Here is a 26,683-nt window from a genome sequence, read left to right as displayed (position 1 = left end):
TTAGTTGCAACATGTAAATCTGAACATGAGCGATGTTCCTCTGATTCAGTTAAAAAGGCCTTGCTTATTAAATATCGTTATTGAATTTGTGGTGAACCACAGTGATATTCAAAAATAAAACGGTAAAAACTCCTGGTCTAAAATTGGCTTAGCTACCCAATTTTTAAACCTAAAACATTTAAATCATAAGTGCTATTTTGATAAATGTCTATTGGAGTCAACAGATGGAAAATTCCTGTTTTGTTACATTTGTGTTTTGGAAGTGAACGGATCCTTCCTTCACCCTATGTTTAATATAGCACCACAGAATCAAAACTTTCTGTTTGTTACTTGTGATTTTTGATGCAGAAAATCAGCCTGACAAACGATCAGATAATTTCTGTCATATTGAAATTGTAATTCCGCTATCTAAACACCAGAGGGAACGCGTGGTTTAGAAATTTCAGGTTACGCCCTGCTTTCTGATTCCAGCTTGCAAGAGTGCAAAGTCGCCATCCCGTGGCCGTTTCAGATAATGCACTCTAATTGCTAATCTTTCCCCCTTGAGGTACTGAATTAGCTGTTTAAATTCTCGATAATTATTTGCATTTACAGCTTTGTTCGTGCGAATATTATGACAGGGAATTATTCCCTGCCTTTGACTGTTTACATTTACTTTGAGTTTGGTTCAAACATGATTTGAATTAAAATGTAATTGTTTAATAGTGGAAATCTAGATGTTTCAGGTCAACTACTGATTGACCCACTTAGAAGGTAAGCCATCTACTGGCAGTCTCCTGTTAAATCGACTAACAGACCTCTGTCTTTTCCATTCTGTTTTGAATTGCATGTCCACTTTTACCCTTTTTGATTAATCTCACCGTTTGATTAATTTTATAACTATTAATGATAACTTGCAAGCTATCATGGGTTATTATAGGATATTATTCAGATTTTCCTTTTTATTCTTGCATGCTTATTTTAAATTTTGATTTAAACCAGTTTTGAATTTTTAATTTGAATTAAGTTTTCTGCTTGCCAGGTTAAGCACAGAGAGACAGTACCCCTTGTGGTGAAAACCAGCTACTACTTCTCTCGTGTTTCATTCCCATCTTTTATTTTGATTTTTTTTTTAATTTTCTTCTCTCTTTTGACTTAGGTTATTTTGATAATTACCATTATTATCATAATTCCTTTGTTTTGTTTTATAGCTGTTACCTTTCAACATATATAGTTACTCAATTGATGTTAAACAAACCAAACCTTAACCCTCTGGAGTCTAAGGGTATTTTTGGGGCCTTGAGAAGTTTTGTCATGCCCTGACATTTGTGCTTTTTTCAGTTTCTTATAAATATCTAAATGGGTAAAGTCTAATATCACTGTAATCAGCACAAACTGGGCTATAATAATATGTGAAATGCATGCATGTACATGATTGTATTTTTGAGAAAAAAAAAAATGTTATGCATGGTTAGTGAAAAACTAAAAATGTTAAATCACTTGAATAAGGCAATAAAACACATACATAAAATTGGTTGCCGGAAAAGTTGAGAACTGGAGCTTGTAGCCTAGAATTTTTCTTTCTGAATGATGTGAAAATCATCTTGTTACTCACTCACAGAAAACAATATATTGATTTAAATTTTCTAAAACACTTTTTGTTGGTAAAAGTCATATGCGAGTAGGCTTCAACTATCATGAATATCATTGTGATTTACACCTGAGAAGACAAAGACCCGCATAATGAGCTGCATAATGAGCCTCTCATTCAACTGTGCCACTGTGAGGGAGGACTTACAAGAAAGAATGTGAGAACAAAATAAAAGTATATAATTTTATGTTTGTAGTTTATTAAGAATATATTCAATTATCCCACAACATAATTTAATATCCACTTGGGGGAGCAGTTAAACAGTTTATTAGGAACAATCAAAGCTGACTTTCAAACAACTTTTTTCAAATTTTTTCAAATTTTCAAACAAATTTTTCACACAATCCTTCAGAAATCCTTTTAACAATCTTATTTTCTACCAAATAAACCCCATTTATTATCATCATCATCATTATTATTATTATTAATGTTGAAAAGAGCTGATAATATTTTTTCAGGGGGAATAAATCGAAAGAACTGCATTGTTTTTACATTTGTTAGAGTTATCTCTATTTGTCACATTTATATTATTTACATCAAGCTTTTGAATGGTATAGTATTGTATATTGTTATTGAAACTTCATAATGTTTCACTTGATTATACATTTAGTCAGGAATTATAGTTTGGAAAAAGTATTTGGAAAAAGTCTAACTAGTAAAATGTTTACACGTTATGTGAAAACTAGTAAAAATAAATAAAAAGAGACTTACTCGTGTTTATGATCTCTGCTGAATAAAGTGCTTCATTCTTTTTTCTGAGGAAATCCATTTCTCAAATCCTCAACCACATCACATCTTTTTGGGGTGAATTATGTCTTAGTCCTGTCATTGCGAAGCAAACAGTAAAATAAAATAAAAACTTGAAGAACAGTCTTGCTGCTTTTTCTTCTGTGTGGGCGTATTCAAGCCGCGCGCTTCAGTTTGAATCTGAATAGCGCGTTCAGCGCGGGGGCGTGGTCACATTAAATATAATGAATGGAGATATGAAAAACAGACGTTTTGCTTTGTTTTCATATGGATTACTTTATCTCAGAATATTTGTTTTCGGCAGCACTTGTTTAGTTTAAAAGTAGACATTCCAGGCTTTCTATAGATATCTCTCTCATGTCTCTTCGTTGAGTATTCACGGAGTTACAGTTCATTTTAATGAAATGTTTGTACATGACGATCAGCGGAGACAAAGACTGTAGACAGCGCACCTTGTTTGTTATCTTTATTTTATAAGTGCACAAAGGTTTTTTGTTATTATATCTGTATCCAAAAAAAACTAGACCCTTTACAGATTCGATTGATGTATTGCTCTTATCTGTACGATTAAAACTGAGAGTGTAATTTAAGTACTTTTCGGGGTTATCAGGAGAAAATGAATCGACTCGAAAGGGTTAATTAACTTTAAGTTTCTTTTGTTCATCCTTTGTGTATTTGATTGTAGAACTCCCTTGGTGATTGGACAGTCATCTCAGGTTTCCAGTGAGCAGGGCTGCCCGACCACTGGCTGCGAGTGAAACTCGGGTCCTCTTGTCTCTGTTCGTTAGCGGCACGCGGTGGAGACATCAGCAAAGGTTGTGCTAAAAGTCACAAGCTGTTCGAGAGTGCGCAACGCCAGAGGAAAGGAGGACCGGGGACACTGCGGATGAGTGTTTGGGGAGCACCGGAGAGGTTGACCCCAGCCACTGGTTTCCACCTGAATGACTTCAATTCACCCAGGTGAACCAAATGTGATAAAACCCATCCACTTATTATAAGCCCCAGAATATTAGATATTCCCCCGGATATATTTTAAGTGTTTGACCCTTTTGCTTCTTTAAGCCACACCATATTTCTAGGTTTCCTACCCAGATAGCCCACTCACCTGTTGGCCCTATCTTAAAACCTAGCAGTAGGCTTAGGCCTCCTTATTCTCACTAACACATTGTGTTTCTATTTTTTTTAATCTCATTTCAAGTGTTGTTTCACTTTGATCTTTTTCTATCCTCTGTTCTGTTGTGATTTGTTTCTTTCATTTCACATAGAGACATCAACCTTGGGAGCCAACACTAAGTTAAATAGTAGAACAACCAGCAGCCGGTGTCATCACACGACCCGCTAGGCTACTGCCTGTCAAATCTCCATTTCAGGTCCTTCGTTGTCCCAAGTTAATTGGCTACTTAACTGTCTGACTGTTTGCATCAGTTAGCCCCAAAATTCTCATAAACGGCACAGCCCGTATGAATATAGCTTGTTAAACGTAGAACAAACTTGCATTGGTCTTTTTTTGTGTGTGTGCTGTGCTTCTCTCACCAACAGAGAGTCAGGATGTTCCAGGCATCCAGTCCAGCAGTCCACGGGGACCACCTCTCGACATGGTTGAAAGCAGTGACGACCCCCTTCCTGCCCAAGGACGCCACTACCCTGCAGCAACCCAGAACAACTAGACACCGAGCTAGATGAACTGACGGCACGCGATCCAAACCAAAGCGACTACTACAAAAAACTTGCCAGGATCTTCAGAAGCCTAGTTCACATTCTCGTCACCCAGGCACGGCTCAGTGAACGGAGCAACATCGCGGAGGAGGCCTGGAAGGACCAGGCCCCAACCCAGAGTCATCTTGATCAGCTCCTCCTCGAGACCGAGAACCAGCGCGAGAAAGAGGACGACACAGATCCAGAGCTACAGAAAGGAGTTGAAAGACTTCACCATGCCCTGCAAGATCTTCGCCGCAACACAGATCAAAGAGAACAGCTGGAGAGAGAAGCCAGAAAAGAACTCAACAAAAAACTCCAGCAAGGTGACGCTCTCCTAAAAAGAGCAGAGAGTGAACTGAAAGAAAGAGACTATAAAACCTGGGCCTGCAAAACACACTTGCAAGCTGCCCAAGCTAAATTCAACAAGCTTACTCTGCAGAGAGACAAGCTCCAAGATGAACTTGACACTGTTCACACAGAACTGAGACAATCTCACAGATTACAGAGTGGCTGCATCGGAGAAACACACACCACAAAGTTTCTCCCGGACCGCCACTCCAACCCTTTCAGCCAAGAACCCAGAGCTGAAAAAGGGGGTGTAAGCTCACGACTCAAGAAATCAGCAGGCAGCTTACAAGAACACCTGTCAACAACAGAGGGGAGAGAACCCTTCCAGAGAACGCATGTCACTAAACCCTGCACTGCTCACAGAGAACTTAACAAGCTAACCAGAAGCATCTCTACATTCAATCCAGATCCTGCAGGAGGACATGAGGTTCATACTTCTTTACAAGCCATTGACTTTCATTTGCAAACTGTCGCTAACGTGACAGATGTGAACACATTGTACCTGTTAAAAATCACGTCCAGCCGTGATGTGCATTGTTTTCTGGATCGTCAACCAGAGACTATCAAAGCGTACTACCAGCAACTGCTACAAACTTTGATTCTTGAATTCTCTGATCCAAACTCAGACCATGGGCTCCTTATTGCTATGGACCTCAAACAGGGCCGATTTGAAAACCCACAGACTTTCGGTAGTCAGCTATGAAAAGCCTACTTCGGAGCATGCAACAAACCAGGTATGGAACATGATGTCAACTTAAAAACTCTGTTCCTCCTAAACCTACATGCCAGTTGGAGTTTTCATCTCAGAGTCCCAGCGTGTCCACGTAACAGGACTACACAAGAGTTACGGAACTTAGCCCACAAAGCTTGCACCAAGCAAAAGACTATTTGTGAAAAGACTGTGAAAAACCCCAAAGTCTCCGTCTCTGAGCACTGCTTGGAGTTAACCCTAGAGTGCACCCTACAACACCACAGTCACAGACATTTTTACAGAGAGTCAATACCGTTCCAAGCCAGCAGAGGGCAACACAATCGTGGTGGTGCTCGTCCAATGCTCCAGAGCGAGCGATTCCCACCATCCAGGACACAAAGCCCCAACAGCCGGCAGTGGAACCACTCTCGACACGACACTGGTAAACTCAATCCTGAGCCCACGTCAGAAAAACACAGTGCAGCCACGTCTGAGACAGCAGAGATCCTGAGGGTGCTGAAAGTGCCTCTTCACATGAAAACTCACAAGGAAGATGAGCCAAGCACCCAGAACACTGCCCGTCATCTACAGACCACAGAGCTAACTGTCACAGCAAAGCAGTGACAACAACACCCAAGCTCCACAGCCAACAACTGCACACCCTGAACGAGACAGCACAGGTCCTTACACCAGGTACCACAAACACAAGGTACCAGAAAATGCTGTTTTGACTACCTGCCTTCGCAGCGAGCTACACAAGACCGGTCCTCACCACCCATCGATCGTCACACCTGCCCTGATGCCAACATTCCTGGGCAGCCTTGTCAAAAAGGGGGTGGGCCGAAAAGGAGTCAGCATGGAAGACCTGATCGCCACAGGATTAATCCTGATGGTGATCTCATCTCACCTTTTCAAAAGACTCCAATTTGAAGCTAAGAGACAAGATCGAACTCTTACACCTCAAACTTATGAACTGAATGTACAGGCGTACAGACAGAATGACATCCAGTTTGAACAGGTTGTTTCCATTCACCTGACAATCGTTCTGATGAGTCTAATACATCCCATGTATGTCCCACCAATGAACACTCATACATTTCTCATCGACAAAGACCTGCTAGAACACTTTGACCCTTTTCTGAACTTCAAACAGCTAAAAGACTTTGCTCAAGTGCGAGAACCTTTTTCCCGCCAGCCACACAGGTTGCCAGAGCCAGACTGCCAGGTCACAGAGATCACGGGAACTCCCACAGAGCCAGACTGTCAGGTCACAGAGGTCACGGGAACCCCAGCACCCAGCCGTGGCTCAAGTTCAAAGTCAAGCCCCTGCACCTTAGTCAACGAACAGGGTATGGTGGTACCAGCTTACACTAAAGGGGTCGCTGTTCGGCTCAACCTGCAATGTGGTCAAACCTTAAACCACACGCTGGGTTTCTTCCAATCCTCACCTGAATGTGTGGAACTCGGACTCACACTTGCAAACAACAAGCATGTCAAACACCAACACCTGTTCCAGCAATGTGATAACATCACAAAAACACACAATGTGATCGTGTACTGGAAGAAGGTAAAAGGACACTCGAAGCTACCAAGTCTAGACAAGGACTTAAAAGATCAAACTGACACCCTTGCCAAAACTGGCACACTAAACAACATTCTGTGGTCACTCCCAACCCACCCACCCACATTCAAGGTTGAAGTGATTACACACAGCATACGAACTTTACTAGCTAAACTGTCTACCTCAGAATCGTTTCTTTCTCCCCTTTCTCTCTCTCTCCCTATTATCTGTACCAGGATGCTGCTGTGGTTTGCCATGCCGTACTGTCAGCCAAAGAGAGGACAGCTGCCACTGAGAGAACCACTGAGACTCCTGATCACCGACGACAGGGCACACTACCCCAGCACTGTAACCGAACAGCTGTACAGCTGTACAGGGATCCGATGGAGAGAGGACTCCCTCACTCACACTGAGACCGATGTCAAACACATGTTCAGCCAAAATGAGAAAGTGACTGTTACACAAATGGAGTTAAGTGGACACCACCACCGCTCCAAACAGTTCCCGGGAGCTATGCTCAGAACCGCTGCTGCCGCCAGAATGTTTAACATTGTTATGACCAGTGTCAATGCAGTGAACCAGACCGTAAACTCCTTGAAACCACTGTTTACTGCCTTCCAGAAGGACTTTACCCAGACTCAGCTGTTTACAGCATTAACAACAGACATGCTGTGGGACGTTAGCTCCTCCAATGACAGCCTAACCACGAGTAAAACCCCACCATACATGATACCCTTAAGCCTTCTGTTAACTGTGCTGTCTTACGCCATCACCATGCCAGCTGACCTGCTACAAATACACCTGGCCAACTCTCTGGATAGTGCCTTCCTACGGCATGTTAACCCCAAACAGAGAGAAGTGATTGTGCTCCTGAACCAACCCATCAGCGAGTCAAGCCAAGTCTACAGACCCAAAGACATTGTCGGTGTCAGGATGTGGAAAAGCAACACCCACACCAAAACACACATTCCAGATGTGGTGGCCTACCACGACAGCGACACACAGCTGTACCTGTCCCCAAACATGCACATGTGTACTTTGTCCAAAGACATTCATTATCTCTGCCTTAGCAAACCCTTCCTCAGACACAACTCTGAAGGAATCTGCGAGCTGCAACCCTGGGTCAGCGATACGCGCTGCCCTGCCGAAGCCAAGCCTCGTACACAAGTCACAGAAACGCAAGCAGAGATTGTGGGTAACAGATGGCTCGTCAACACTCCTGTGCGCTCAGCTACGCTGACCTACGACCAGCATGACACCGCCACCCGTGCCAACCTGCTTGACCAAGTACTGAAAGATACCACCCAACACATTGACATTACTCCTGTCGACACAGCCCTCCAAGCACAGCCTCGATAGCCCGTTCTGAACCCGTCATCTGTGGTCCGAGCCTGGACTGCTGCCGACACTGCACGGTGCATCTCCACCGTCATTTGTCCCGCCCTGACTCTTGGCGTGACCTTCATCCTATACAGGATACTCAACGAGATGCAAACCTCTACAGCCAAACTCACGACAACTGTGGCTGGAGGTCTCCAATGGAATCCCCGGAACCTCATCAAGCTGAATCCTCGGCTTCAGGAACCACCTGCCATCATGACCCACCTGCTACATGACCATCATGATTCACCTGTCATCTGCCCATCCTGATGATTGCCATCCGATGATGTCCACACAGGGACTTCATCTGACGTAAAGGGGGAGGTGTAACGGATATGCAGATCATCGATTCATGGGTTAAATTCAGGCATACAAATGAAACCCTTTTTGCACTAAATGCCTGGCCTGGCGCCAGCCTGGCTGGACTTAAATTAATTTACGATACCCGTGCAAGCCTCAAAGGAGAAATGAAAACCCCCAACCAAATTCCTGAACACACACACAAAAAGAAACCTTTCTTAGAAGTTCCTTACTTTCATTATTTTATTAATAATATGTATTTTGAATATGTTTTGTGTGTACCATGGTTAATCCTTGTTATGCGAGGATTATAATTTTTCTAGCGTATAAATTGGAATTGTTTCTCCTCACTTTAACTTTCTCAAAGAGAGCCATGTTCTGCAACCCCCACTCCTGCAGGTCGTAAAATTTTACGACCACACAGGGCAACAGGACAGAAAATCTAATCCTTACAAAAGAATGGTAAAATGTTTTTATGTTTTCTAAATGTATTACGTATTTCTTTTTGGTACATTAGATGTTTCCCATATAAATTGGGACTATCTGCAATTTATTAGAATGTGTTAATCTTTAATGTGTGTAATTCTGCATTTGAATGTAACTTCATGTTTTGATCATTTATATATATACTGTTTGGTGTTTTTGTAATCGTCATGCTTTGACAGACCCACTTATCTAAAGCAAAGTAATGAAAAGTTTATTATTCTGGAATTACGAACTTGCTAGAATATCCCTGATGAAATCTGACAAGCCCTAAATCACTAGGGGGTTGTTTTCTACAGAGACAAAGGAACTTTTCCCCGCTGCAGATCGCGGACGTTCATTGGTTGTTCACGCGAACAGAGGCGTGAACCATCTCAAGCTATAAGAGTCGACCGAACAAGACCCGCCTTGGCTCTTTTTACGCTGACTCGCTTCCTTCTCACACGCTGCGACCAACATCACTCCCACGAGGCCTTAGCGTGGCCGACGAATTCTGGAACATTGTTTGTTGAACCTTTCAAATACCGCGCGATCCCGCAACAGCCGGAAGATGAACGAACACCCCTTGCCACAAAGGATCACGTGGTTCCATGCTCACGCCATCCAGCGCAGCTCACACGCGCGTCACCAGCCTCACGCCACGCACACTGGGCCATGCAAGTATCATTTTCTATGGAGATTTAACTGCTGCTTTAAAGTGTTGCTATGATTTGATTCGTTGTTGGCTGTTAAGGTTTACTGACTGTGATTTCCATATCTGAGCTCATTCTGTGACCTCATTCATTTCTCTCTCTCTCTCTCTCTCTCTCTCTCTCTTTTATTTGGATTCCGTTATGTCTTGTAAAAAGTCTGTATTATCGTATGCATATTTACTCTGTGTGATTTGTAGTTTTGATGTATTATTAGTTTAATTATTAAAAACCCTATATCCATGATTGGCTTGGACTCCACCCCACTCACATTACGAGTCACTGAGATGTCTGATCTTTAGCTACAAGCTTTACATTTAGAAACTAAATTTATCATAAGGATAGGATAATGTTTTCATGGCCAGAGAATATTTTTCCTTGAATTATAAGAAGTGATAACTTTATTGGAAATTGATAGGTCAATCTGGTTTGCTGGACAAACCACTGTTTGATTTGCAGTAATTTACAGTAAGATATATCACAATAATCGATATGAAGAATGGAATATTGACATGTTAATGAGTAAGTTACAGTGCCCTGTAATTAGTTATTAGACAATTGAGCTATTTTTCATAATCAATAAAATTTAATGTAACTGTCATCTGAGATTTAAATTAATCATATTCCTGATTAATTATTCAAATTCCCTATATATCATTTGAGTTAATTATTCTGTACAACTCATTGTTGTTACAAATAAAAACAGCTATTCAGTTATTTCACCCATCGCAACTAGCTCAAGATGGATGTTAAAGAGAAAGCTGAGGAGCACCAGCAGGCCACATCTAATGTCTCCCTCAATCAGCTGGAAACCAGGTCATTGATATCTGCCTCTTCCAAGAGCTTAAGATCGTCCACTGCAAGTATGGCAGCAACCAGAGCACGAGCTAAAGCCGAAGCAGTAAGAGCACGTACAACATTCGTCCAAAAAGAGGCAGAAGTACTGCTAGAAAAGGCTAAACTGGAATCTGAACTGTTATCTCTACAGCATAAAAAGGAAATTGCAGCGGAAGCAAAAGAAGCCGAGATTCTGGAAGCAGCTGCATTAGAGATTGAGTCAGGAGAAATGAATATGGCGATGGATGTCACAGCATTTCCACAGGAGACTGTCGAAAAACGCACAAAGGACTATGTGGACAGTCTTTCTGGATCAAGTTTTCATTGTCTCCCTCTCGTTAAAGCAGAGCCTGATTCCCATGATGACAAACAGTTCATGATACCGCCTGTACAGCCCACTACAACTGCCACAAGCCATGTCACACAAGATGCTGACAGACTGAACCGCATGTCTACTCCTAAACCATACCAAGAAAGTCAGCCCAGAATGCCCAGCACACAGCTATCCTTTCCTCAGCACACTCCTGTTAACCTGCCATACACATCATTCTCTCATAACCAAGCATATCGACAAGTTCCAGTTTCAGAGAAATCGAACAAACCTCAGACTTCCTATCTTAGCAGTACTTAGCAGTACCAGATACCTAGTACGTTGTGAGCTTGTGAACTCGGGGCTTAGAAAGTTTGATGATCGCCCGGAAAATTACTTAGCCTGGAAGTTATCATTAATCAATGCTCTAGAAGGACTATCACTCACCCATAGTGAGGAGCTCAATCTTCTGATAAGATGGCTAGGACCCCAGTCCTAAGAGCAAGTTAAAAGACTGAGAGCTGTTCATGTCGCTGATCCGGCAGCCGGCTGTAGAATGGCATGGTCCCGTCTAGAAGTAAGCTTTGGGAGTGTTGAAATAATTGAGAAAACGCTCTTTGATAAACTGGACTGTTTCCCTAAAATCAGCTACAAAGAACCCAAAAAGTTAAGAGAACTTGCAGATCTGCTCAAAGAAGTGGAGTCAGCAAAGCTTGGAGGCTACTTACCCGGGCTCTCTTTCTTGGACACAGCACAGGGCGTGGCACCTATTGTCAACAAACTTCCTTCTAACCTCCAATAGAAGTGGATGTCCCAAGGGTCTCAATACAAGCTTCAGTTCCAGGGAACCATTTCCTCCATTCACATTTTGGTCATGCCACTGTGAAGCCAGAAATCTCAGTGAGAAAAGGTGGACCACTGAAAAGCTTCATCTCCACTCACAAAACTGAGATTGCACAAACAAAAAGCTCTACTGATTCTCCGAACAGTAAGCCAGATATCAAAAGACAATGTCCCATTCACAAAAAAAACCCCATCCCTTCAAAAGGTACAGAGCCTTCAGAGCTAAGAGCATCGAGGAACAGAAAATGTTTTTGAGGGAACATAACATCTGTTTCAGATGTTGTTCTTTAAATGATCATGTGACCAAAGACTGTGATGTTAGCATACAGTGCACAGAGTGTGGCAGTAACAAACATGTCACAGCTCTTCATCCTGGACTACCTCCTTCGATGCTAAAAGCACCCAATACATAGCATGGCGGGGAGAAAGAAAGCGCAAACCCTTCCATTAACTCTAAATGCACAGAGGTCTGTGGGAATGCTAATAGCTCGCGATCCTGTTCAAAAATATGTCTCATCAGAGTACACCCCAAGGGAGAGCCAGACAAATCACTGAACATCTATGCTATTCTCGATGATCAAAGTAATCGTTCAATTGCCAGGTCTGAGTTCTTCGACCTCTTTAATCTCAAGAGCACAGAATTTCCCTACACTCTGAGCACATGTGCCTGAGTCACAGAAATGTCTGGGAGACGAGCTATGGACTTTATTGCACACCCTCTAGATGGCAGTCTTTCAGTCCCACTCCCTATGCTCATTGAGTTCAACTACATGCCCGAAGACAGGTCAGAAATACCCACACCTGAAGCAGCAAAACAACACCCACATCTCAAATCTATTGCTCATCTCATCCCTCCTCTAAATCGAAATGCTCAAATACTTCTCCTTCTTGGACGTGATTTCCTCCAAGTGCATAAGGTAAGAGAGCAACGTAATGGGCCACAAAATGCTCCATATGCTCAAAGACTGGACCTAGGCTGGGTTGTGGTTGGCGAAGTGTGTCTAGGCGCTGCTCACAAGCCCTCAACTGTGAGTGTTTACCGTACAAACATTCTACCAGATGGACGTCCATCCTGCTTTAACCCATGTCCCAATAAACTCTATCTCAATGAGCAATTAACTGCCTAGTCAAGTGTTAAAGTCTCTCTCCTTCCCCAGTTTGCTCCCAGCCCATTAGCCACCTCAGTCTTCGAAAGAATAAAAGATGATGAAAGGATTGCCCCTTCAATTGAGGATAGGCAGTTCATTCAGTTGATGGACAGTGAAATGTTCATGGATAACACTAATAGCTGGGTAGCACCCCTTCAATTTCGTTCTCCTAGACAATGCCTTCCAAACAACAGAGAGCAAGCTCTGAGTCGTTTCACCTCTCTCTGTCGCACACTACGCAAAAAACCAGAGATGAGAGAGCACTTTCTAGAGTTTATGAAAATGATCTTTGATAATGATCATGCTGAGCTAGCACCTTCTGTGAACCCAGTGGAGGAGTGCTGGTACTTACCCTCTTTCTGTGTGTATCATCCACACAAGCCTGGTCAAATTTGCATAGTGTTTGACTATAGTGCACAGTTCCATGGTGTATCTTTGAACAATGTGCTGCTAACATGCCCAGATCTCAACAACAGTTTACTGGGAGTCCTGCTGCGATTCAGGCATGAGCCAATAATAGCCATCACTGCCGACATAGAACAAATGTTCCACAGTTTCGTTGTCAGAGAAGATCATAGGAACTTCCTCCGCTTTCTGTGGTTCAAGAACAATGTCTGAAAGCATGGAAGAATATTGCATGAAAGTTAATGTCTTCGGCAATAGCCCTTCCCCAGCTGTTGCCATTTATGGTCTTAGACGTGCTGCCTTGTACGGTGAAGTGGAGTTTGGTACAGACATGAGACATTTCATTGAAAGAGACTTTTACGTTGATGACGAACTTAAGTCACTTTCTTCCATCAGCGAACCAATCAGTTTGCTTAAGGCCACCAAAGATATGCTCGCTATCTCTAACCTTAGACTCCACAAAATAGCATCCAACAGCCCCACTGTGATGCACGCATTCTCTCCAGCCGACTATGCTTAAGACCTAAAACATCTGAATCTAGACACTGATTAACCCCCTGTGCAATGCAGTCTTGGCTTGAGTTGGGATCTCCAAAATGATACATTCACATTCCACATCAACCTCAGTGACAAGCCATTCACACGCAGAGGAGTCCTGGCTATAGTAAATAGCTTTGTTTGATCCTCTTGGCATGGTAGCACCAATCATCATTCAAGGAAAACTGCTACTCTGTGAACTTTCAAACATGAAATCAGACTGGGATGCTCCCCTTGCAGCTGAAAGGGAAGCAGAATGGAACCTCTGGAAAGACTCATTGCAGGACTTAGAGCAGCTTAAAATTCCCAGAACTTACACTCCATTGTCTATTTCTCACTCTGTAAAAAAAGAGATTCATGTGTTCTCGGATGCATCTGTTCAGACCATATCTGCAGTTGCATACTTAAAAGTAATGGATCTTGATGGAATGTCTCATGTTGGATTCGTTATGGGAAAGGCTAAGCTAGCCCCACAAACAGTAGGCTACTTACAGTTCCCAGACTTGAACTGTGTGCGGCCGTCCTTGAAGTCGAAATGGTCGAAATGGCCTGACACCCTACTATTCTACACCGACAGCAAAGTCGTTCTGGGGTACATCTGCAATGAGACCCGATGATTTTATGTGTACGAGTGCAAAGAATGAGAAAATTTACTCACCCAGAGCAGTGGCGGTACATTCCAACCTCACAAAACCCTGCTGATGTTGCTACTTGACCAGTACTTGCGTGTCGCCTAACTGAAACTAATTGGCTCACTGGTCCACCATTTCTGCAACATTGAGCATCCACCCGCGTGAAAGAGGCTCCCTATAGTCTCATTGATCCAGATACAGACATGGAGGTGCGAATGCATGCCACAACCTGTTTAAACTCTAATCCTGGTTCTCGGTTCTCACCGCTTCGAAAGATTTTCTTCTTGGAAGTCTTTAAAAAGAGCCATAGCTCCAATTGTTTACATTGCACTGTCATTCACAAACAATGAAAAGACATGCCGAAGCTGGCACTGTTGTGAGAGTTCATTCACAACCGAGATACTAACTCAAGCTGAAAATGTCATCATCAGATGCATACAAAGAGAGTCTTAAAAAATAGAAATTGCTTGTCTGGAGAATGAAAAGGCCATTCCCAAACAAAGTTCCCTCAAGAGGCTGAACCCAGTCCTGGAAGACGGACTTCTAAGAATTGGAGGCAGACTAGAACAGTCCATACTCCTCAGCAGCGAGAAACACCCTCTCATCATTCCCGGCCATAATTACATAGCAACCCTCCTAATAAATCATTATCACGAGAAAGTAAATCATCAAGGTTGAATATTCACAGAAGGAGCAATCCGTACTGGAGGATTCTGGATAGTCGGAGCAAAGAGACGCATCAATGGCATTCTTAACGAGTGCATCACTTGCCGCAAACAAAGAGGTAAAACAGCTGAACAGAAAATGGCTCCCACCTGACCGCATCAGCATGGAGCCACCCTTTACTAACGTCGGCTTAGACGTGTTCGGCCCTTGGAACGTGTCAGCATGCCGTACCCATGGAGGTCATGCTTTTAGTAAAAGATGGGCAGTGATTTTCACATGTTTTTCTGTGCGTGCCATTCATATTGAACTGATAGAGTCAATGGAGACGTCAAGCTTCATTAATGCACTTCGCCGGTTCTTCGCCAATCGAGGCCCGGCAAAGATCATACGATCTGACTGTGGTACTAATTTCACGGGAGCATGCAAAGAGCTGAACATTCTTGCGGTCTCTACCAAAGTTTCAAGCATGAAAAAATACCTTAGTGAAGAAGGTTGCAAGTGGATCTTTAACCCGCCTCATTCATCCCACATGGGAGGAGCATGGGAGAGGATGATCGGACTTGCAAGATGGATTTTAGGCTCCATGCTTCCTCAAATCAGCTCCTCACATCTGACTCACGAAATGCTGTCAACTCTAATGGCTGAAGTGAGTGCTAATGTCTTCTAAGCTAAGAGCTCCTGCCTGTTGGTGTCGCTGTTGGACAGTGTTTTCTCTACTTCCTGTTGGCCTTCTGTAGCTAATCGTAGCTCCGTGTAGCTGTTTTTATTTATTTATTTTTTCTCTATAATCTTTCTTACTATCACTGTCTGTTTTTTTTTTTGTTTTTTTTAAGTTTTAAAATATAACTTAATTCACACCATATTTCTGATATTATCGATCAATCTTATCAGATTAACTTTTATCATTCACTTTTCCGTGAGTGTAGTACACCTGCAAAGCGTTAGCACTCGTTAGCTTGTCATTAGCATTTTCTTTTCTCCTCTCCTCTCCTCTCTCACGCTGCAGTTTTTCACAAGTTCATCAAACAACTCATCATCAGTTCATCAAAGAATATTTCATCAAGCACGGTGAGTAATGGCTTCGCCTGCTATCGTTATTTGCACCTCTTGCCACATATACAGTTTATCTATCTCTGTCGCTGATGAGGGATTCACATGTGATAAATGCAGGGATTTCAGATTTAGAGACACGCATCCAAACTTTAATTGAGGACAGTAAGAATGTTAGGGCTCTAGATACAACTTTGGATGCGTCTAGCTCAGGGATTCCTGTACATTGTCCGGTTTCGGCAACAGAGCCCCTGCAGCAGGGCAACTGGGTGACGGTGAGGCAGCGTAGTCATGGGTCAAAACACCGCTCTTCTGTTCCGATCAAAACATTAAACAGGTTCTCCCCACTCAGTGATGCACCCACTGAGAAACCTGATGAAAGTGCTCTAGTTATTGGTGATTCTATTGTACAGAATGTGAATATAGAGACACCAGCCACCATAGTCAAATGTTTACCGGGAGTCAGAGCGCCTGACATCTTGGCAAATTTAAAAGTGCTGGCTAATGCTAAACGTAAATACAGTAAGATTGTTATTCATGCCGGCGCTGATATTCGACTTCGCCAGTCGGAGATCACTAAAAATAACTTTAAAGAGGTGTGTGAACTTGCAAGCACGATGTCAGACACTATAATATGCTCTGGTCCCCTCCCTGCTTACCGTGGTGACGAGATGCATAGCAGATTGTCATCACTCAATGGCTGGATGTCTAAGTGGTGCCCACAGAATAACATAGGTTTCATAGACAATTGGACGAGCTTTTGGGACAGACCTGACCTGTTTAAAAGAGATGGTCCTCATCCCTCCTGGGGTGGCGCCACTCTTCTCTCTAGAAATATGGCAAATAGTCTTAGTGTTTATACTTGACTAACTGGGGCCCAGGTCAGGAAGCAGACAGACTGGTTAAACCGACCGTCTGCTAGCTGCCTCCCGTCACAGAGGTCAGTTAATTCTCAGCACATAGAGACTCTTTCACCTAGATATCACACTATAGAGACTGTGTCTGTTCCCCGAACTAGAAAATACAAAAAATGTCCAAACCAAGTTAAGGCTAAGAATTTATGTGAGGTTCAACAAATAAAAAACAAATGCAATATGGATAAACAAATGATAAAGCTTGGCTTATTGAATATCAGGTCCATTTCTACGAAAACACTTTTTGTAAATAATATGATAACTGATCATAATATAGATGTGCTCTGTTTGACAGAAACTTGGCTAAAACCTGATGATTACATTATTTTAAATGAGTCCACCCCCCAAGATTACTGTTATAATCATGAGCCGCGTCTAAAAGGCAAAGGGGGAGGAGTTGCTTCAATTTATAACAACGTTTTCAGGATTTCTCAGAGGGCAGGCTTCAAGTATAACTCATTTGAAGTAATGGTGCTTCATATAACATTATCCAGAGAAACTAATGTTAATGATAAATCCCCTGTTATGTTTGTACTGGCTACTGTATACAGGCCACCAGGACACCATATAGACTTTATTAAAGAGTTTGGTGATTTTACATCCGAGTTAGTTCTGGCTGCAGATAAAGTTTTAATAGTTGGTGATTTTAATACCCATGTCGATAATGAAAAAGATGCATTGGGATCAGCATTTATAGACATTCTGAACTCTATTGGTGTTAGACAACATGTTTCAGGACCTACTCATTGTTGAAATCATACTCTAGATTTAATACTGTCACATGGAATTGATGTTGATAGTGTTGAAATTATTCAGCCAAGTGATGATATCTCAGATCATTATTTAGTTCTGTGCAAACTTCATATAGCCAAAATTGTAAATTCTACTTCTTGTTACAAGTATCGAAGAACCATCACTTCTACCACAAAAGACTGCTTTTTAAGTTATCTTCCTGATGTATCCAAATTCCTTAGCATATCCAAAACCTCAGAACAACTTGATGATGTAACAGAAACTATGGACTCTCTCTTTTCTAGCACTTTAAATACAGTTGCTCCTTTACGATTAAAGGTGCTGTAGGGAACTTTTGTAAAAAAATATTTTTTAAATATTTATTAAACCTGTCATTATGTCCAGACAGTAGAATATGAGACAGATAATCTGTGAAAAAATCAAGCTCCTCTGGCTCCTCCCAGTGGTCCTATTGCCATTTGCAGAAACTCCATCGCTCCCGGTAAAAAAATAATCAATCAGAGGTGCGGTCCGTAACTTTGTTTGTGTTCAAAATGTAGAAAAATGTATATAATAAGCGAGTACACCATGAATCCTTTTTCCAAACCGTGTTTTTGGCTTGTCCTGAATCACTAGGGTGCACCTATAATAAGTGTTTATATTCGGACTATTTTAGATTGCTTCGGGGATACCACGGCGCAGTAACCCAGTACCTTTGTGATTCTTCATAGACATAAACAGAGAGTAGTTCCGGCTACGATGCTCTTCCGTAAGACGCAAGCAGTTCTGTTTATTAACCGCTAGAGCGTCAAACGTTCCCTACCGCAGCTTTAAGGAATGTTAAGGAAAACAGTTTGACACCATGGTATAATGAGCATACTCGCACCCTAAAGAGAGCAGCCCGAAAAATGGAGCACAGCTGGAGGAAAACAAAACTAGAGGTATTTCGTATTGCTTGGCGGGAAAGTAGCATATCCTACACAAAAGCATTACAAACTGCAAGATCTGATTACTTTTCTTCTCTTTTAGAAGAAAACAAACATAACCCCAGGTATTTATTCAATACAGTGGCTAAATTAACAAAAAATAAAGCCTCAACAAGTGTTGACATTTCCCAACACCACAGCAGAAATGACTTTATGAACTACTTTACTTCTAAAATCGATACTATTAGAGATACAATTGCAACCATTCAGCCGTCAGCTACAGCATCACATCAGATAGTGCACTATAGACCCCCTGAGGAACAGTTCCACTCATTCTCTACTATAGGAGAGGAAGAATTGTATAAACTTGTTAAATCATCTAAACCAACAACATGTATGTTAGACCCTATACCATCTAAGCTCCTAAAAGAGGTGCTTCCAGAAGTCACAGGTCCTCTTCTGACTAGTATTAATTCCTCATTGTCATTAGGATATGTCCCCAAAACCTTCAAACTGGCTGTTATTAAGCCTCTCATAAAAAAAACACAACTTGACCCCAAAGAACTTGTTAATTATAGACCAATCTCAAATCTCCCTTTTCTGTTCAAGATACTAGAAAAGGTGGTATCCTCACAATTATATTCCTTCTTAGAGAAAAATGGTATATGTGAGGATTTCCAGTCAGCTCTATATTTCCTCGCAGCCCGGTGAAACACACCAATTTTAAAAACTAATGGAATGCATAGTCGATATAAAAAAAATGGATGACGAGTAATTTCTTACTGCTAAATTCAGAAAAAAACAGAGGTGTTAATTATAGGGCCTAAAAACTCTGCTTGTAATAACCTAGAACACTGTCTAAGACTTGATGGTTGCTCTGTCAATTCTTCGTCATCAGTTAGGAACCTAGGTGTGCTACTTGATCGCAATCTTTCCTTAGAAAGCCACGTTTCTAGCATTTGTAAAACTGCATTTTTCCATCTCAAAAATATATCTAAATTACGGCATAGGCTCTCAATGTCAAATGCAGAAATGTTAATCCATGCATTTATGACTTCAAAGTTAGACTATTGTAATGCTTTATTGAGTGGTTGTTCTGCACGCTTGGTAAACAAACTACAGCTAGTCCAAAATGCAGCAGCAAGAGTTCTTACTAGAACCAGGAAGTATGATCATATTAGCCCGGTCCTGTCCACATTGCACTGGCTCCCTATCAAACATCGTATAGATTTTAAAATATTGCTTATTACTTATAAAGCCCTGAATGGTTTAGCACCTCAGTATTTGCATGAGCTCCTTTTACATTATACTCCTCTACGTCCGCTACGTTCTCAAAACTCAGGCAATTTGATAATACCTAGAATATCAAAATCAACTGTGGGCGGCAGATCCTTTTCCTATTTGGCGCCTAAACTCTGGAATAACCTACCTAACATTGTTCGGGAGGCAGACACACTCTTGCAGTTTAAATCTAGATTAAAGACCCATCTCTTTAAAGGCTATGGTGCAGGTTAAACACTACTTTCGATTAATGGGTACGTAAAGCAGTCAAGATATGTATATAAAGTTAGAAATGTCTCCAAAATGGTGTTAAAGTCCAGTTTTTGTAGTTTTTGGTTAGTAACGGTTATTTTTTACGCAAATCGGCGATGACGTCACATGAGGTAGACGTGCTGGAAGGTAGCCCCAGCCTTGCAGCTCAGCAGCTACTAGAACTAGTTCTAGCACTCAGTGATTATGGCGTCTAACTGGGATGAGGAAGAGGTGGAAAGACCCACAGTTAACATTTATGATGGCCCACAGCCATATAATTTCGAACCGTTTAGACGTGACAGGGCGAATGAGGAAATACCGAGAGCCGATGCCAATCAAAGACAAATAAATGCATGGTCAGAGGAGAATGACTGGAGAGTTGATGAAGTGTCCTGGTGAGTTGCTACCATTTAGAAACGAAGCAATGACCGCTGGAGCTAGTAGTCTGTGAACAGCAGTGCATACAATAACAACTTTTTTTTTACTGTCAGTGAATAGCACCGAATAAAAGTCAACGTTTTCTTTATATCTAGTGACAGTGATTAGCTATGGGCTAGCTTGACAGTCCCACCTGTGAACCCCTACTGTTAATTTCTAAGCTTTTACCACCTCCTCCGGTGAAAATGTTGTTTGCAAACGTAGCCGACGCCGACGGCTGGTCATGTCTTCAGTGTGATTATTGTTGATAGTGCCAACTAGTTTTCCTCGTGATTAATTGTCATTGACACCGTCAGGCTTACCGGTAGAGGGAGTGAGTAGTATGCGTCTGTGTCGCTGTGTTTGGCAGGTGTCTGTGTGGGCGGTGTCGTCCCATGGAAACTGTGGTGGAGAGCTTGTGTTGTAGGGAGGTGAGAGCGTTTTGGTCGCTGGTCGAGGACCTCACCCCGCGGCCAGCAGATGTAACGTGCCTAACGCAGCATCCTGGATTTGAGGCATGCTGCCTGAATCCGTTTGTGCTACACATAGCATACTCACACTTCAGGCAGGATCATGGTCCCCTTCAAGCCAGCACGCACGAGTATGTTCATGGTTTGTTTACTTTACCAATCTTTTTACACTGAGTCTTTTGAACAACAGCTATAGGTGACAGAATATGTGTTGCATACACAATAAACATGCATAAGAGACAGGCTTAAAATGACGTTTCCAACCTACTTACAGTTTTAAACTTAAGAATCTTTCCTACTTATCCCTAGGCAATACCGGTACACTGCGTACAGGCAGGCTATACGCTGGGCTTATGGAGTTTTAGGCAGGAGTATAAGGAAGCCTCTACCCTCTTGTGTTGTTTCAACCATCAGACAAAAATTTCAAAGTGGTGACCAGACCTATAAGGGCTTTCAATGGCCTCGTTTGGATGAAAATTAATAAAAATAATTGCTTATTCTGTTGTGATCCCCCAATTGCCCTTAAAATGTTATAAAGCACACAGAACACATGAATTTTGATAAGAAAACACAGTTTATTGGCATTGATTTTAACGGTTACTGAACATTTACTGAACAAGGACGAAGATTACTGACCTGAAACGTTTGCACCGTTTCTTTTGTTTCTCTCTCTCACACACACACGCAAAAGCACATCAAGCAGACACACAGTGAGCCCAGACAACACCGCACACAGAGGTTGACAAGGCACAGGTAAAATGATTGGTAAATTATTTTGAATTACATACAACAAATTTCATGCAAATAACAGGCAGAGGAGCAGACATGCGGCATGCAGGACCCCTTGAATGGGGTACAGCGACAATTATTGCCACTTACAAAGATGGAAAAAAGTAATAATTTTGTGCAAAGTAAAACCAAAGCAACAGCACACAAAGAAAAAACAAACCATGCAGGAAACCACCACCAAATTAGATGACATGGACAGAGGGAAAGAAGATAACTAACTAAAATAAATACTTACAACTAAATCATTGGACTTGTCTGTGGAAAAAAAATAATAATGTGAAATTAGGTTTTTTTGTAACGTGACTGCCGGGCTAGGTAGAGGCTGACGGCCTCCTCCTTCGGAACCTGTTCGAAGGATTTGGCGATGGGGGCAGGTGCATCGGAGGATAAATTGTCGCTAACCTCTCGAAGAGCTGCAGGTGAATTAGTGTAGCTTTCCCGAAGGGCCTTCATTAATGATGTTGCATAACCTGCAGACATAATAATAATAATACTGTATAAAGATCATTGCCACTGATCACAGATGTCTCTTGCACCATCTCAAAATATGATAGAACTGCATGACACTGCTTACCGTATGAGGCTGCCTCTTTGATGGGAAGCACCACATGGGCACCTTTTCTGAAGCGCGGATACCGCACGCAGTACTTCTCCGTCCCATCACTTCTCCGTGCTGTCTCACGGTTGGCATTGTGATTATAATGCAGCGCCGCTAAGAGAAGCCTACAAAATAACACATTTGAGAATTTTTTTAACTTGGTGTATGCATGACAAAATACTACAATAGGCATGATAATAGGTACTATTATTACTATAAACGGCATAATAATTGGCAGTATTATTCCATTGGATAGCACTGACCTGCTATACATCCCAAGGTATGAAAACCCTGTGTGCTTGGGCGCGAAGTGCAAGATGAGGGAGTGGTAAGCCTCAAGGGAGAAGGTCTGGTGCTGTGGAGACAGCTGTCGAACATCCTTCAGTAAGGCAGTCCTCATGATTATGTTCTCCAACTTTACTGCTGCCAATGAGCCTGCAAAGACCAAGACAGGGAGGCAGACAGATACACATATGAATTATAGCAAACATAAACAGTAAACAAAATGTTATGAGATTGCCAGTGAATGAAAACATTTCATCACAAAGGTCACATGTCAAAGCATCCAAACAATCACTCAGACAGCAAATACAACAAAACTGTAGAGCGTGCATAATACCACATACTGTGTGTACTGTACCTGGGTCCAACCACTCTTTGTTGCGCTGATCCCCGTCTAGAGGGCCATGGGCACAACTGGAGAAGGCAGGGGTGTCATGGTCATGAATGTCCTGGATGTGGTTGACTAAACTTCTCCATTTGGCCTCCATGACTGCTGGGTTGCCATCTGGGGTTGAGGCTGCAGTCCAATAGAGGTGATTCACTATAGCAGGCCTCCACAACTGTAGTTGGTCACACTCTTTTGAAGCTGCATCCAATGCCTTCCCCAGACCTGTTTTAGAACAAATGGTATTAATTGATATGCAATAACAAAAACTGCTTCAAGTTTCCAACAATGAATACATACTTTTGGCAATGTGCCACACATCAAAATAATGCCGTGTCCCTTCAGGGCTCAGCTCCTCTCTCACCCATTTGGCAACCTAAGGAGAAATAAACAAACTTTTGTGGATGATTGACCTGTGTGGCCCTCAGTGCATCAGAAAACCACAAACATCCAGCTTCAATGCAATTCAGATATTTACATTCTATACTGCATTTTTATTGTAAATACCTGGCGATGACGGTCCGTGATCAGCGTTGCCAAATGCAGGTCCTTTCCCCTCAGCAGGTCAACACTGCGCTTGAGCCCTTCAAGCTCACACCATGAGCTGTTGGGGACCTCTGAGCTCTGCAACATGACATAACAGTGTAAGTGTAGAATGCTGGTGGTGTTGAAGGAGGCGTGGATGAACCGACGCGTTGATGGTCCAGGTATTATGATACACTGTACTCTAGTTAGGCAATACACAATAAAGCTCTATGCATCGTTGTACTAGTGGAAAGATGTTATATTAAGATACCATCAGTTTACCAAATTGCAGAGTTCATTTCTTTGTCTAATAACATCAGGTTTACCTGAACAAGCTGAACATCCACCACCTTGTTCACTCTGTCCTCTATCAGAGAGTAGGATCCATACTTCGCGCAGTGCCCAGGAGAATCTGACCTGGAATTAATTACAAATTTGAATTATGTTTCAAGTTTTAAAAAAAAAAGGTCTGTAAAGACAATCCACCATGTCATCTGCAAATGCCAACTAAAGCCACCTTACATGATAACAAATAACAAAATCAAAACATGCAACTGGTCTATGAGCTCTCACACTGGTTTACCTGCAGTCACCAGCAAGAACTAGCCCACCATCCATTGCCCGTAGGTCACTAAAATTCTTTGCTTGATCATTTTGCCAGGCCTGAACGATTACAGGGATAGTGTAGCGGCGCTGATGGCGAAAGAAACTGCTCGCACTGATGCACTGCAGGCCAAACAGAGTCAACATTCTTAATGTCTGGGTGGCCAAACATCCAGTGAAATGAATGGCCCCACTTAACAGGAGGTTGCAGGTCGGCATGTTCCTGTGGAGCATTGGTTGGTTTTGCCAGAAACGGTGGTAGCCACATGATGCACAGACCTAGATATGTAAAAAAAAAAGAAAAAGAGTAATCAACAGTATATCAGGATTGAATATAGATTAAGTACTGTACATTACTGGTTTCATGTTTCCAATGAAACACACATGACCAATACAGTATAACACTCAAATATGATGCCATCACAAACCAACAGACTAAAGCCAGCCTGGTACATACATTGTAAATTATCTGGCAAGACAGTCAGAGCTATCAGATTGTAATTAGATATTCTGATTTTCTAACCAGATGGCCTGCTGCGCAAACAAAACCGTACCTGCTTGATCTTAACAAAAGTTCCTTCCTGCTGCACGATGCTACTATCTGACCTCTCACAACAGGCCGGACAGATGGCAAAAAGGCCCATCAGCTCCTCTTGGCAAACAATGAATTTGTCAATGCCACTACAACAACAAAAAATTAGGGAGGGAGGGAGGTGTCATTCAAACTACCAAAGCTACAGTACACAATAAAATGAGCATTCAAAATGGTCTATGTTGGTTTTAAATTATCTCACTTGTGGTGGGGGTCACACGCGTAAGGTGGCTCCTCATCAAACAAGTCCTCCTCATGCATCGGCTCTTCGGGCACCCACGATAAGTCACTAACGACAGAGGCATTATCATCATCATCATCTGTCTGTTCAGGACTAGCGAGGGGAGTGGAGGTTTGTGGGCTGAAAGACGTCTGTGTACCCATGCTGACCATCTTGGGCTTCAGGTTAATCTGCACAGCTGTGAAGAGGCAGTAAACATACCCAAACATGTGACAAACATAGCAAATCCAAGCGGCTATATTTTGGTGTAGGCTATGTATTAATTTAATCAATGTGTATGGAAATGTACTGCTTGCATAGATACTGGCAATGATTTAGACAGAATATCTACCACTTAAAATACCCAAGACTTACCGCGAGACCATCGGGGGGGCTTCAAATAACACTGTGTCACAGCGTCAGAAGTGGAGGAGGACAAGGGCTGATCGCCAGTATCGACACTCTCCACAGTGTCTACACTGTCCACGGTCTCCTGCTGTGAGGTATCTGTCATCATCTTGCCAAAACAAATATAATAAGTGGTTATAAATGTCTAGAGTACATGTGATGGTAACGTTAGTGAATTTACTGAGAGGTAGCTAAACTTTGAAGTGAAAAGTGGATAAACTGTTTCTGATATTTCAGAGGTGGGTAAACTGTGTTTACTTGCGTTTAGCCTCCACTACACGGTCACGGTCAAATATATGTGAAAGAGAACCGTAGCAGTCTAACACAAAACGCAAACACACTATTGTGAAAGGCGATTGCCGATGACGATTCCCGATGTCCATATTATGGACATTTACTTCAGGGCAATTTTGTTTTGGCTCATATTCGTGAATCACGAAATATGCTTTTCTAATTTCAGAATGATCATGCTTGTAGTGGAGGCTGTGTCAAAGGGAACACGTTATGCAAAATACAAACAGAGCTAGCTAAAACGCAGCTTGTAAACATTAACGTTAGCATGATGCTTACCGTGGCAATATATCGCTTGCGGCAGACGGTGTCTCTCGACCTCGGGACAGGACAAGCAGAGAGGTTTGCATTCACAGACGGCACGGCGGTAGGAATTAACTTAGCCATCCTCATACTTTTTAAAGAAAGTGCGACCATCTTGGCATCCCCTGAGTGGTAATCCTCCTCCTTGAAATGCGCGCTGCATATTCTCGAGTAGGCGGTGACAGAGCTAGCTGAAAAATCTGCCCGCCTAATCTTGACAAATTGCACCCAGCTTCGGAAGATCCCTTTGTCCTTGGGGAAACAATGGACCCTATGTCCAGTTTTGCTGGAGTTCTTGCACCCGCCACAAACACAGTAATAAACCATGTTGTCTACTTATTCTCTACTCTTTCTCTAAGCTATCTTTTATGCTATGCTATCTCTGACTATATATTTATGCTATGATATCTATCTATGTATCTATCTATTTATCTATCAATCTATCGATCTCTTTCACTAGCTACTACTCTCACTACTCGTCTCACTCTCTCAATGGTATTAAGGCGGGCTTTCGTTTGTCGTCCAAAAGCGAGTACCTCATGTGACGTCATGCAATGCATTGTGGGAGAAACAAGATTCATTGCTAACCTGTAGCTAACCGCTAAGATTTCACCTACTTTTCCTTATTATATTTCTTTTTTGTAATACCCTACAACATCAAATACAATGGATAACTGTTTAAATGTTTATTACGAACTAGAAAATTGCCAGAAAAGAAAAAAAAAAAAACCTGCAACATA

General features: G+C 42.2%; 2 protein-coding genes and 1 long non-coding RNA gene across 4 annotated transcripts in view; all 3 read right to left on the bottom strand.

Annotated features, from left to right (window-relative positions):
- The window catches only part of LOC127977467 (uncharacterized), a 75,051-nt gene extending 55,032 nt beyond the window's left edge, over positions 1 to 20,019 (bottom strand). Inside the window, exon 1 of the long non-coding RNA XR_008158243.1 lies at positions 19,957 to 20,019. This is a non-coding gene — a long non-coding RNA (uncharacterized LOC127977467). The remainder of the gene's footprint in view (positions 1 to 19,956) is intronic.
- Positions 1 to 26,683, bottom strand: part of LOC127977424 (genetic suppressor element 1-like) — an 870,445-nt gene that overhangs the window by 464,694 nt on the left and 379,068 nt on the right. The window lies entirely within an intron of this gene.
- LOC127977376 (uncharacterized) lies at positions 21,514 to 26,675 on the bottom strand. Of its 2 annotated transcripts, XM_052582255.1 has the most exons (13): positions 25,920 to 26,674; positions 25,317 to 25,458; positions 24,924 to 25,140; positions 24,684 to 24,810; positions 24,110 to 24,408; positions 23,853 to 23,943; positions 23,509 to 23,625; positions 23,302 to 23,377; positions 22,975 to 23,226; positions 22,598 to 22,769; positions 22,311 to 22,459; positions 22,139 to 22,206; positions 21,515 to 21,991 (listed from the first exon to the last, which is right to left on the bottom strand). In XM_052582255.1, exons 1-13 carry the CDS (start codon positions 26,268 to 26,270, stop codon positions 21,974 to 21,976), a joined length of 2,079 nt encoding a protein of 692 aa, XP_052438215.1. In that variant the 5' UTR covers positions 26,271 to 26,674; the 3' UTR covers positions 21,515 to 21,973. The 2 variants fall into 2 exon arrangements, with proteins under 2 accessions (XP_052438214.1, XP_052438215.1); XM_052582254.1 differs by having other exon boundaries at positions 21,514 to 22,206; positions 25,920 to 26,675.

The sequence above is a fragment of the Carassius gibelio genome, chromosome B18, assembly GCF_023724105.1.
Source record: "Carassius gibelio isolate Cgi1373 ecotype wild population from Czech Republic chromosome B18, carGib1.2-hapl.c, whole genome shotgun sequence".
In the NCBI taxonomy this organism is placed as follows: Eukaryota; Metazoa; Chordata; class Actinopteri; order Cypriniformes; family Cyprinidae; genus Carassius; species Carassius gibelio.
The sequence above is the reverse complement of the archived record's forward strand: the minus strand, read 5'-3'. Positions and strand labels throughout refer to the sequence as shown.

Coding starts and splice junctions, on each gene's coding strand:
- LOC127977376 (XM_052582254.1), bottom strand. CDS start 26,270: ATGGTTTATTACTGTGTTTGTGGCGGGTGCAAGAACTCCAGCAAAACT. Junction 22,460..22,597: donor TACCTTGGGATGTATAGCAG/GTCAGTGCTATC, acceptor GTTATTTTGTAG/GCTTCTCTTAGCGGCGCTGC. Junction 22,207..22,310: donor CAAAGAGGCAGCCTCATACG/GTAAGCAGTGTC, acceptor TTATGTCTGCAG/GTTATGCAACATCATTAATG.